The sequence below is a fragment of the Bos taurus genome, chromosome 17 (assembly GCF_002263795.3).
Source record: "Bos taurus isolate L1 Dominette 01449 registration number 42190680 breed Hereford chromosome 17, ARS-UCD2.0, whole genome shotgun sequence".
NCBI classification, from domain to species: Eukaryota; Metazoa; Chordata; class Mammalia; order Artiodactyla; family Bovidae; genus Bos; species Bos taurus.
In genome coordinates this window covers 65,626,034-65,638,714 of record NC_037344.1, presented here as the reverse complement: position 1 = coordinate 65,638,714, position 12,681 = coordinate 65,626,034, and the positions used below count along the sequence as shown (strand labels likewise).

The window sequence follows — 12,681 nt, the reverse complement described above, 5'->3', positions numbered from 1 at the left end:
GCCTCAAGACTCCAAAGAAAGCCAACTATGGGTCATATGAGAGAGCCCCTGCTGTCGGAAGGGCCCAGGGGCTTTCTGATTGGCTCCTGGTGACGTCATTCGAGAGGTGCTATTGGCTACCTCTGAATGGCAACATTGTGATGATGGTAATGGTCTGGCAGTTTCAAACTGCCTGGCTCTGAGCTGGGCTCCATGGAGTCCTCATAGCAATTCAGCAGAAAACACATCTTAGCCATTTCGCAGAAGAGAAGACTGAAGTTCAGAGGTGAAGTGAGTCAGCCAAAATCCTGAAGCGGGTCTGAGCCAGCTTCTCTGCTGGCTAAGGTGGTCTGCTATCCACCTGCTCAGGGGCTGCAGCAGGCAGGTAAAGACAGAGGGGGCCAGACAGTGACAGACGTCTTCAAGGAGTCCTTCTGGGCCACTGAATGCCAGGGAATGCCTCCAACAGACCCTAACTCTTGGAACACACTGCCCGAACAGCTGTCTGAGGCCAGATGAACTCACTCACAGCCTTCACCCCACTAGGAGCGGGCCAGGGATCCAGCCTCCCACAGCTCCAGCACAGTCCTTATCCCTAGGGGACCTCCACCGGCCCTCGGAACTGAGCTTTGTGACCCATGAGTGACCATGGCAACCGGGCCACTCTGAACTGAGAGGCCAAGGTGGGGAAAGGGAACCTCAACAGCATGGAGACATCCCTCCACCCAGAGCCCAGCCAATAGGAGGCAGCTGCATTGACCCTTTGATTAAACATAAAGAGGTGTGAGGAAGTATGGCTAACTTCTCCATCTCTCCCTCACTACGGGCATGCTACCTGAATTTCCACCATGAGAGGCCTCTACCTGCTCACGGGCTCCAGGCTAAAATGCTAATCCATCTAGAAAGGTAACGGCTGCTCTTTGCAATTAGCATCACAACATAAACTAACTTCTGCCAAGAGATGGTCAGGGAGTAGAGGGCATCACAGGGCAGGTGAGTTTAAGGAGAGACGCAAGTACGATGAAATGGGAACTCTCCGGGGGCCATTATCTGGAATGAAGGATTCTGTCCAAGGTGGGTGGTCACGGGAAACACCAGAGGGATGGAATTTTCTGGCTGCATAAACTCCAAGGGCAGAGCCCCCCTGCCACCCATCAGAAAGTGGAAACCCTCCTTAAGGCCTCTCAGAACAGGAGTAGAACCCATAGATAAGGGCCAGGATTGTCACAGCTGGCAGAAACCTCCGGGATGATGGAATTCCATCTCTCGATTAACAGGTGGCATCTGTTGGAGCCAGTCTTCAGCACCAGGTAGTCTGCTTAACTTCGAAGACAGCTCTAAAACATCAGTCACTGTCTGTCTCAGAGAGGTAGTGTTACCTGACAAGGTCACACAGCAAACAATCAAGGTGGGACTAAGCCATTTTCCCTGCTGTAAGGACAAGGTGTAGCCAGAGCATGCATGGGAAGGTGGAAAAGGAAAAAGAGTCAGCTATCAGCCAGAAAAAAACAAACTTCTCTCATCTGGGGAGGCATACTAATAACTCCCCAAAGAACTTTTTTTTTTTTTTTATGAAGAAGCCAGTTCAGGAAAGCTCAAAGATAAATGAGAGAAACAATATTTAATGCAGATCAAATTCAAAACCGGTACCACTCCCATGGAAATGTAATTCAGCTGGCTACCTCTTGGAAAAAAGGCGTTCTTGGCAAAAATCATGTCCTGGCACAGAGCAAGGTTCTTCTGTGTTTTCAACTGGGACCTTCTAAAAGAAGCTAAGTTCCATCTATTCACCTCCTAGGAAGTCTCCAGCAGGGCTTGTCTGGCTCAGAACAGGGCTCCTGCACACCTGTACCCTCACCAGGTGAGCTGAAGAACTTCAGACACAGACAAGGAGTCCAGGGATGAAGGCATCCCAGGATATGAGGTTCCACGTACGGAGGCTTGTGAGAGAGACCTGAGTGCCAGTCTAGGCTCCTAGACGGGGAAAGCAAGCGCCGGAACCAGTGTGCGGATTCAAGACTGGCATCTTATTCATGCGCAGAGCCCAGATCCTGCCAGAACTGCTCATGTGAGCTGAGAGTCTAAACTTTAAATGGAAAGGGCAGTGACTCAAGTTTTTGGCCGTCTCTCCATTTTCACCAGTGTGGATGGGAACCAGACCCTAGTCCTCTGCGGGATCTACCAACCGCATCATCTAGTTTCACCACAAGAGGGTGCTCCACCTGAGGAGCAGAATCCTCTCAGGAGGAGAAGGGCTGAAGGACTCGTCCAAGGTCACACAGCTGGGAAGAGGCACAGCTGGGACTTGAACCAGCACTGGACCCCTACCCACCAGGCTAGGCTGACTCTGCCTCCACAACAAGCCCTTCACTCTTAGTGGGGATGCTGAGGCCCAGAGAGGCCAAGAAAGCCCCCAAGCTTATGTGGGTGGCTGGCAGTAGAGCTGAGACTGGATAACAGAGAAGAATGATTTCTTGCTGGATCCTTGGGAGAACCACACAGCCATGAGTGGGGAGGGACGGGGCGAGTGAGGGCAGAGCTAGGAGGCTGAGCTCCAGGGACAAAGAGCCCTGACTGGAGTGACGGGGCTTCAGAGGAGAATCCGGAGACCCCAGTACCCAGGCAGCCCACCCGAGCGCCCAGGTCACGACTCACTTCTTCTGCTTCTTCTCCAAGTCGTGGTTTCGGCTCTGCTGGCTCTCCAGCAGGAAGCGCGTGTCCTCCAGGTCGCAGGTCAGAAGCTGGCACTTCCTCTTGAGCTGCTGGGCTGTCCTCTGGGCTCCCTCGTAGGCCCTCTGCAGCTCCCCGAGCTGTGGAGGGGCAGAAGGAATCAGCCCACCCCGTCAGCACTGAACAGGCCCCCTACTTTCCAGCTGAAGCAGCTGCCGCTCCCAGTGAGAGTCTAACAGGAAGAGATCAGGTTCTGGGCCAGAGAGACCCAGTCCTGACCACTTGCCACCTGCATCAGTGTGGGGAGCTATTCCTCTGAGCTTCAGTTTGCTCAGGGGTAATATGGGGGTGGGGGCGGTGTCTGTCGTTCTCTGAGTGTTTTTAATTTTCCTCAATGCTCCTCTGGCCAGCAGATTCTGAACATGCCCTGCCCAACTCGACAGCCCCTGGAGAACCATGTATAATTGATACCCCCGTTGGCTGCCTCATCTGGGAGGTGTGTGTGGACTAGCTGAGAAGCAGCCAGAACAGTTCAGAGGAGACCCACGGGACGGGCTCTCAACGGCACTTCAGATGTACTGACTCACACGGGAACGCATGCGGCTGCAAACAAACAGAAGAGCCTCGGCTCTTGCATCTCCCTCCAGGAAGCACCCTCCCAATGTCCTAGTTCAGATCTGGGAGAGAGGGCGACTTGGCACACTCGCTTTGAAGAAATGGGCTCATTAAAGAATTGCTTTAAATAAGCAAAACACCGAGTTAATGAAGCCTGTAATTCTAAATTCCGTATTTGAAGGCAAATGGGATGTTTTCTTATATTCCGCTGTTCAGAAAAAGGTTGCAGTTTTATTACTTTTTAATGTAGCATGAATATCCCTCCTTCCTTGGGGAGGCTGACCCGACTTGATAATTTGTTATGAAAGAACTGGGCTGTTCCCAGGCGGCTGTCCCTTGGCTGGTTATCTACAGCCCAGAAGTCTCCTGAGGATCACGATACAACGTCCACCTTGAAAGTGACCGCTAAAACCATCGCCAGGGAGCCTCACTTCCGCTGTTTATAAAATCCCATGAGATCTCACCCTGGCCCACTTCTGCAGGATGATTTCATGATACTTTTTGCTCACAGTGAGGAGATACCTAAATAATAATGGGACAGGAAATATGACCTCAACTTTTATGGTACTTACCTCTACTGCGGGACACCAAGAAGTAAGCAGATAATGACAATACAGCATAATGAGGCTTATATCTGGGGAAGTAAATTAGGGGCAATCTCCCCAATCTGTGTCAGGGAAGACTTTCTGGGGGGAAGGATATTTAAGCTGAGAATGTACGGTTTGTCAGAGATAGAATCTAGGTAGGGAAGAGAAAGAGTGTTCTAGGAAAAGGAAAGAGCATATGCCAAGGCCCAGAGGTGAGAAAGAATAGGCCTTTCTTGAAGGAGGGGGCGGAAAACCCGTGCAATGGAACGGAGTAGAGTCCAGAAAGAGACGCACAGAACTATTGTTGGTTGATCTTTTACAAAGAGGCAAATGCTATATAGTGGAGGCTTTCTGACAAATGGTGCTGAAACAACTGGTCATTCACAAGCGAAAAAAAAATCTAGACACAGAGTTTACACAAAAATTAACTCAAAATGGATCACAGATGTAAATATAAAATGCAAAACTATAAAGCTCCTGGAAGATAACATAGTAGAAAACCTTGATGACCTTAGATTTGGCAATGACTTTTTAGATATAACACCAGAGGCATGGCCCATGAAAAAGAGAATTTATAAGCTGGATTTTATTAAAACTAAACATTTCTACTCTGCAAAGGACACTTTCAAGAAAATGAAAAACCACAGACAGGAAAAAAACATTTGCAAAAGACATACCTGATAAAGAACTTATCCAAAATATACCAGAAAATCAGAAAACAAACAACTCAATTAGAAAACAAGCTAAAGACCTTAACAGTGTGACAAAGAGGGGGACTATTGCCCACACGCCCAGCGACCTCCCCGTGTGCTGTCAGTGGAGGTGACACGCGACGCAGGTGATGCCCCCTCCCCCTTTTCAGGTTCCGTCAACACCTAGAAGAGGGAGGGGAGACCCCGCCCTATTTCTGTGGCCTTGACGATCCAGACTATCTTCCCCCCTTACCTTCTGCTCCAGCTCATTCCTAGACGCCAGCTCCGACTCCAGCCTCTCCTCTGACTGCTGGAGACGCTTCCTGAGGAACTCGTTCTCCATCTGAGCACAGTCGAAGCGCATCTGCCACTCGTCCGCTGTTCAAGAGTGTCAGAGAGGCCAGTCAGGAAACTCAGTGAATGGGCCGTTCCCTCCCGTCCTTAGCCCTCTGTGCACAATTTCACAGTCTTAACAGAATTCCCGAGGTTCGACCCTAGGCTTAGGATCTGGAAATCCCACATTGAGTCCAAGCTTAAAACACCACTTTCTCCAGGCAGCCTTCCCTGACTACATCCAGGTGTTGAACATTATTAACCAGTCACTATTTTAAGCTTGGTCATTTACAGAATTCAATTTCTCTACATGTGTGCATACACCTTCCGCCTATGGAAATTCCATACTTTTTGAGGGTAGAGGATCTGTTTTATACATTTGTGGGTTCTCTACAACCTCTAGAAGAGTCCCCTATGCATGGAAGCTTCCCCTGTGTGGCAAAACAAGTTTACCAGCTGGCCATTCTACTGGCCATTCACGTTGGGTGATGGAGTACATCATTAGTGATGGCTGAATTAATTAACAAATAAATCAGTGAACAATAATTAAGGTGTCTACTATGCAAAGGGCAACAGAGACAATGGTCACAACATGTCTCTATATAATAACTAAACAATCCCTTGATTTGGTAAAATTCTCCAAAAAAAAGTCATTTGCTGGTGGTGATGAAAACTCGCTGAATAGAACAGGCTATACTAGGTTGTGATAGCTTATTTTCTGATTGAATAAAAGAGTAACATTGTTTAAGGTAATAGAGATGTGGAAAACATTGTACAAATGGACAGTGTAAGATAGAGACCATCCATCCATCATCCATCCAAACATCACCCATCCATCCATCCATCCATCCTCCCAACATCAATCTATCCATCATCCAGCCACCATCCATCCACCACCCATCCACCCATCCATCCACCCACCTGTCATCCATCCATCATCCATTCATCCACCCAACATCCATCTATCCATCACCCACCCACCCATCCATCCACCTATCCATCATCTATCCATCCATCCATCCATATCTATCCATCCATCCATCCATCATCCATTGTTCCATCTACCTTCCATCCAACCAAAAGCTCACACTACTCCATGCCAGGCACAAGAGATCATGAAATGAATAAGAAACCATTCTGTCTTCCAGAAGAATCCACTTGTGGAGACAAACACGTAAAATCAGCTTGAACAAAGCATGACCAGGACTCTCATAAAAGGAACTTAAGGAAGTTCAGAAGAGGACTCAAACTCATGAGGGAAGCAAACTTATGTTTTGTTCACGACCGTATCCACATCCACAGGACTTACTATAGTGCCTGCTGCTATTGCTAAGTCACTTCAGTCGTGCCCGACTCTGTGTGACCCCATAGACGGCAGCCCATCAGGCTCCCCCGTCCCTGGGATTCTCCAGGCAGAACACTGGAGTGGGGTGCCATTGCCTTCTGCAATGCATGAAAGTGAAAAGTGAAACGGAAGTCGCTCAGTCGTGCCCGACTCTTCTCGACCCCATGGACTGCAGCCCACCAGGCTCCTCTGTCCATGGGATTCTCCATGCAGGAGTACTGGAGTGGGGTGCCATCGCCTTCTCCAATGCATGAAAGTGAAAAATGAAAGTCGCTCAGTCGTGCCCAACTCTTTGCAACCCCATGGACTGCAGCCCACCAGGCTCCGCCGTCCCTGGGATTCTCTAGGCAAGATTACTGGAGTGGGTTGCCATTTCCTTCTCCAAAGCACGAAAGTGAAAAGTGAAAGTGAAGTCGCTCAGTCATGTCCGACTCTTAGCAACCCCGTGGACTGCAGCCCACCAGGCTCCTCCGTCCATGGGGTTTTCCAGGCAAGAGTGCTGGAGCGGGTGCCATCGCCTGCTCCGACTATAATGCCTAGCACATCATAAATGCTCTGTAACTTTCACTTCAGAGGTGGCCAGGTGAGTGAACGGATGGATGGATGGACGGACGGACAGATGGATGGCAGGACTGAGGTCTTGTCGGGGGTGATTCTCACATAACTAACCCAAACAGAAGGATGATATAATTGTAAAAAGTTGAAGCTTCTTCAAATTTCCATCAGGATAAATAATATCATGGTACGAAAGGAATCCTATCTCTCCATCACGGAAAAAAAATCTCAAGTGGCAAATGGCACAGCTTCAAAAAGGAAAGGGCAGCAGAAAGGATTTCTCAGGTGGCCTGTGTGCTCCGTGCTCCGGAGAGGGGTGTGAGTGGGTGCCACGACGGCCCAGGACCTGCTCCACTGCCCCAGCCTCCTTCCCCGTGGGCGCCATTCTTCACACACCTGTCAGTGAGCCCTTCATTTTCCAGTACCATTTTCCTGGGCTTCCCTGGCCTCCCACTGACATTGCAAATTTCTGGACAGCAAGGCCCAACTACAATTCTTCTACAACCCTTGCCCCAGAGTCCAGCTCAGTGCTGAACACATTCCATGAGAGGTTCTCTTTAAAGATTTCACCACGCATAGTGAGAAAACATACATATTTTCAGTAATTTCTACCCCAGCCTGATCCATAGGGGAGGTTATGGCGGCACTGCAGTGGTATAATTAAAGTGTTTTATTGCTTCTCTCAACTTTCCTACGTCATAGACATCTTCTATAATGAGTATGTACTACTTTCACAATCAAAAACAAAATATTTGTGGATTGGCTTCCTGGAATAAGCATCCTGAGCTGAAAGCCTGCGCAGCACTGTGACTAATGTGCTCCTGAGCTCAGCGTGTTTCCCCCTCGGCTGACTCCCATATCTCTGCACAGGAAGACAAATGGCCGGGGAGCACCGTTCACACAAAAATCACCATCAGGATGGAACCGGGGCTGGGGAACCTGTGCCGGTTCTGGGCAAACAGGTTCCCTTCTCCCTGAGTGGGCCCCACCTTGTTGGGGCTCGGGTACCTGAGAGTCTCAGACTCCTCAGGATGAACCTCCCTGGCAAACGCCTGCCCTGCAGGTAGCCGGGATGAGAGGATGACAGGAGTGGAGTAGGAAGCCAACGTGCCTTCCCCTCCTCCACCACCTCCTGACCTCGGCCCCTTCAAGTGTCCCTGACGTTTCTAGGGCATCGATTCTCTGGGGGCACTAGAGGAGCGATGTCTATGTTTTATAAAGGCTGACAGACACGCCAGGAACCCTCCTCAGCTGACTCATTTCAACTAGGCAGAGGAGATGACAGGGCTGCCTCCTGCCCATCCAGCCGTGAGATGTGTCTCCAGGCGACCAAGACGGGCACCACCAGGAATCCCTAGCTCCGCTGAGCACATCTTTCATTAGAGTGATCTAACTGCTAACCAAGTGCCTGACATCACTTTCAAACAGGGCCAGGAGTAGTCCCTGCTCCACGGGTGATGAGCAGGAAAAAGGGTCCCACTATTAGTGCTACTAGAAATAATAATAAAGTGAGCAACAACTATTCAGCATTCTGTACCATCCATGTGGCTAACACCTTCCATTCATCATCTCTGTCTACAGCCATTTGAAAGATGAGGAAACCAAGGCACGATAATTTCTTTGGCCAAAGTAATAGAGTCTAGATTCAAATCCAGAAATGAGATTTTATAGCTTTCACTTCTTAACCACTGAACTGAGTTCTTCAAAATTTATATTGTTGTTTACGCGCTCAGTCGTGTCTGACTCTCTGCGACCCCATAGACTGCAGCACACCAGGCTTCCCTGTCCTTCACCATCTCCCGGAGTTCACTCAAACTCATGTCCATTGAGTTGGTGATACCATCCAACCATCTCAACCTCTGTTGCCCCCTTTTCCTCCTGCTTACAATCTTTCCCAGCATCAGGATCTCTTCCAATGACCCTGGCTCACCGGAATTTAATAAAAATTTATATTATGAAACTGAAAGTCACTCGTTAATGTCCAACTCTTTGCAACCCCATGGACTATACAGTCCATGGAATTCTCCAGGCCAGAATACTAGAGTGGGTAGCTTTCCCTTCTCCAGGGAACCTTCCTAACCCAAGGATTGAACCCAGGTCTCCTGCATTGCAATTCACTCTATTGTGAATTGCGGATTCTTTACCAATTGAGCTATCAGGGAAGCCCAAAACCTTATATTAAAATTACTCATATAAAAAAGATTCTTAAATATAAGGGTGCCTTGCCCATCTACAGGGGATGACACAGGATGAGATGGTTGGACGGCATCACCAACTTGATGAACGTGAGTTTGAGCAAGCTCCAGGAGATGGTGAAGGACAGGGAAGCTTGACATGCTGCAGTCCATGGAGTCTCAAAGAGTTGGACACAACTGAGTGACTGAAATGAACTGCCCATCTATAGAACCACTATTTTTTAAATCATTCTTTGCCTTATGAATAAACAGCACCTGTCACATTGGTAATTTATTACCTTAGATATTGTTGGGTTATCTGTTTAGTGCCTGCCTCTTGCATTGAACTGTATACCCTAAGAAAGCAAAATCTGTTCCTGTTTTCTCTGCCAACATCTCAGCCCCTAATGCAGCATCTAGAGCATTGTAAGTGCTCCAGACGTGTGAATGAATGAATGAATGAATGAAAAGAAGGGGAGCTTTTCCACCAGTGTCTAATCCCATGGTTCCCATGGACTCACCTCCTCCAGTGTGACTCCTCTCCAAATCATTCAACTGAATTTTCTGCTGGGCTTCCTCCAACCGCTTTTCCACTTCTCCTAGATTCTTCTGGACTTGCTCATACTTGCTCTGGAAGAGAGGCCTCGAGGTTTCAAACTGAAGCTAAAACAGTGGCCATCTCACCCAAGGTGCTTTCAAATCAGGACTGGCCCCTATCCCTACCCCTACCCCCACAATCTTCACCCAGGATATCTCCAAAGCCAAGACTTAGGAAGACTCAGATGTCCTCCAGGACTCCCAGAATGGGAGTCAGTAAGCCTGTGTATCCCAGATATGAGCAGAGCAGGGCAGGCCCAACCCTCCTGGCCACTCTTCTCGGGCACTCGCACCCCCAGCGCTCCCGACCACTCGCCTTTAGCTCCTGGACCTCCCGGGAGGCCCGCAGCCGCTCTGCCCGCTCACTCTCCAGCACCTGGCAGGCCACGTCCCCTTTGAAGCGCTCATCTGCCAGCTCTGTGGTCAGCTCAGTGATCTGGAGGGGGAGGGTTAAGGCAGGGTTACTCGCTGGGGCTGCCAACCCTTCTCCTCCCGCCCATGCTCCATGGGACCATCCTTGCACTGATAAGAGGTCTTATCGCAAGGCAACCCTGCAGCGTAATAAGGTGATTAAGAGCACAGGCGTCAGGATGTTACGGTCCTGGTGAGTGAGAATTCCTGGCCCAGCACTCACTGTCGGTGTGACTCTCAGCCACACAGGGTGCCTCTCCAATGCTCGGTTTTCTCCACTTTAGGAAGGAAGGGGACAGCGGATAGAATTGTTTAGAGAATTAAGTGAGATAATCCACACAGAGCTTAGCACAGTGCCAAGCACACAGTAAATGCTCGACTAACAATTATTCTAGTAGCAACTCTCCTTAGGCATCCTTCAGGAAGCCATTTCACTTGACCAAACAGGCTTCCTTGGTAAGACGCACACTCGCAGATGCCCACTCCCAGGGACGCTCTCGGCCGGGAAGCCCCCCCGATGGCTCCCTGGGGCCCGCTGCCTCGACCAGGCTGCAGCCGTACTGCCACACAGTGTGTGCTCACAGCCTGTTTATGCCTCACACGCTTTTATGCAATTACTATTCTATTAGCTATTACACACACCCGTACGATGCGACCGGGCCAAGAGTTTCCAGGAAAACTAGGCTGAGTGCTTTGGAAGGAATGAATACAAGCGAGTTGCTTCTTAAAATTCTGTCATATAGGTGCAGGTGCAAAAACTACAAAGGAAAAACTCCAAGTACAAAGTGTAGGCTTCTGCATTCGAATTCTTTTGCCATTTGCTCTGCCTTAAAGAAATCGAAACTGGAAATCACGTAGTTGTGTGTGAGGGTGTGGTTTAAAGAAGAAGTAGGTCTTGAATTTTTGGTCCCACCTCAGTGAGGTGCGGAGAAGACGATGGCACCCTACTCCAGCACTCTCGCCTGGAAAATCCCATGGGCGGAGGAGCCTGGTAGGCTGCAGTCCACGGGGTCGCAAAGAGTCGGACACAACTGAGCGACTTCACTTTCACTTTTCACTTTCATGCATTGGAGGAGGAAATGGCAACCCACTCCAGTGTTCTTGCCTGGAGAATCCCAGGGACCGGGGAGCCTGGTGGGCTGCCGTCTATGGGGTCACACAGAGTTGGACACGACTGAAGTGACTTAGCAGTAGCAGTGAGTTGAGGCAGACATGTTTTAAGTTAAAAATTAAAATGTTTATTTTTTAAATGAATTCCCACTTGCATTGGCTTTTTTCCCCAAAAAATAAATGGAAAACACCAAGTGAGTCAGCACTTTTGTGGTCTTATTGTTTCAAATACAGCCTTCTGGGTTCAAGGATATGCCAAGGTAAGTGAGAAGAGAAACATACAAGTGGACAGTTCATGACCAAGAAGGACATAAATGATGCTGTACAGCAGAGTCCTCATGAAACTGGGGCTATGCTCCTCACTTGGTTCTAGGTGGGTCAGACTTAAAGTAAAGTGGAAGTCACTCAATGGCGTTCAACTCTTTGCAACGCCATGGACTGCAGTCTGCCAGACCCCTCTGTCCATGGAACTTTAGTTCAGTTCAGTCGCTCAGTCGTGTCCGTCTCTTTGTGACCCATTAGATTCTAGCACTCCAGGCTTCCCTGTCCATCACCATCTCCTGGAGCTTGCTCAAACCCATATCCATTGAGTTGGTGATGCCATCCAACCATCTCATCCTCTGTCCTCCCCTTATTCTGCCTTTAATCTTTCCCAGCACCAGGGTCTTTTCCAGTAAGTCAGTTCTCTGCATCAGGTGGCCAAAGTATAAGAGTTTCAGCTTCAGCATCATTCCTTCTAATAAATATTCACGACTGATTTCCTTTAGGATTGACTGGTTTGATCTTGCAGTCCAAGGGACTCTCAAGAGTCTGTATAGACAAGAATACTGGGATTTTACAGGCAAGAATACTGGAATGGGTTGCCAGATCCATTCAGGATCTTCCTGACCCAGGGATCGAACCCAGGTCTCTTGCATTGCAGGTAGGTTCTTTACCATCTGAGCCTCTGGGGTGCATAAAGGCATTCAAGCTGGAAAAGTGATCACTTTCAGTGGGCACCGACTACAGGCCAGTGTACTCCAGGAGCACCCCCAATCACACAACATGGCCTCCATCCCTGCCATCAGCATGGATACCAAACACCAGGAGAGTATTCTCTCTGCCTTAACCATTTAGTATGAAATTCAATTTGTGCTAATCGGCTTGAGCAAAGAGAGCACAGAATTAATTTAATGCATTAATTTTGAATTCCACAGACCCCAAGTCTGGAGCTCAAAGGACAATTCGCCTTTCCAAACTGGGGAAACAATAGCCGCTTTTCTCAGAGACAGTAGTCTCTGACCGTCCCCATCCCCACAAAGCCCTTCTCCTTCACACATTTTGGGGTCCAGAGGCTCTGTCCTTGAGTTGAGGTGGGTGCAAAATGAAGGCCAGTTTAATGAGGGAGAGCCGGGCTGCAAACCCAGAAGGGTCCTGTGCAGACCACACTAGGACCAAGTAACCAGGAATTATTCTGGAATCCTCCCTGGATCCACCGCTTGGCTGAATCATCAGAAACCCTCTTTCTACTCAGGGACAATGACTCCAAGGGTCTGCCAGAGAGAGGGAGACAGAAATGAATGAATCTGCTGTACGTTTTGCAGAGTCAAACAGAAATAACATTCCCCACATCT

The 12,681-nt window shown here is 49.0% G+C and overlaps 1 protein-coding gene and 1 long non-coding RNA gene across 2 annotated transcripts in view; one reads left to right on the top strand and one right to left on the bottom strand.

Annotated features, from left to right (window-relative positions):
* The window catches only part of MYO18B (myosin XVIIIB), a 232,613-nt gene that overhangs the window by 108,446 nt on the left and 111,486 nt on the right, over positions 1–12,681 (bottom strand). The window contains 4 exon segments of the mRNA XM_059876421.1: positions 2,635–2,789; positions 4,797–4,921; positions 9,472–9,580; positions 9,864–9,983. Of these exon segments, the coding sequence (XP_059732404.1) occupies positions 2,635–2,789; positions 4,797–4,921; positions 9,472–9,580; positions 9,864–9,983 (509 nt within the window).
* On the top strand, positions 279–3,407 carry LOC112442055 (uncharacterized). The gene is made up of 2 exons (XR_003030062.2): positions 279–885; positions 3,063–3,407. It is a non-coding gene; the product is annotated as an uncharacterized lncRNA (long non-coding RNA).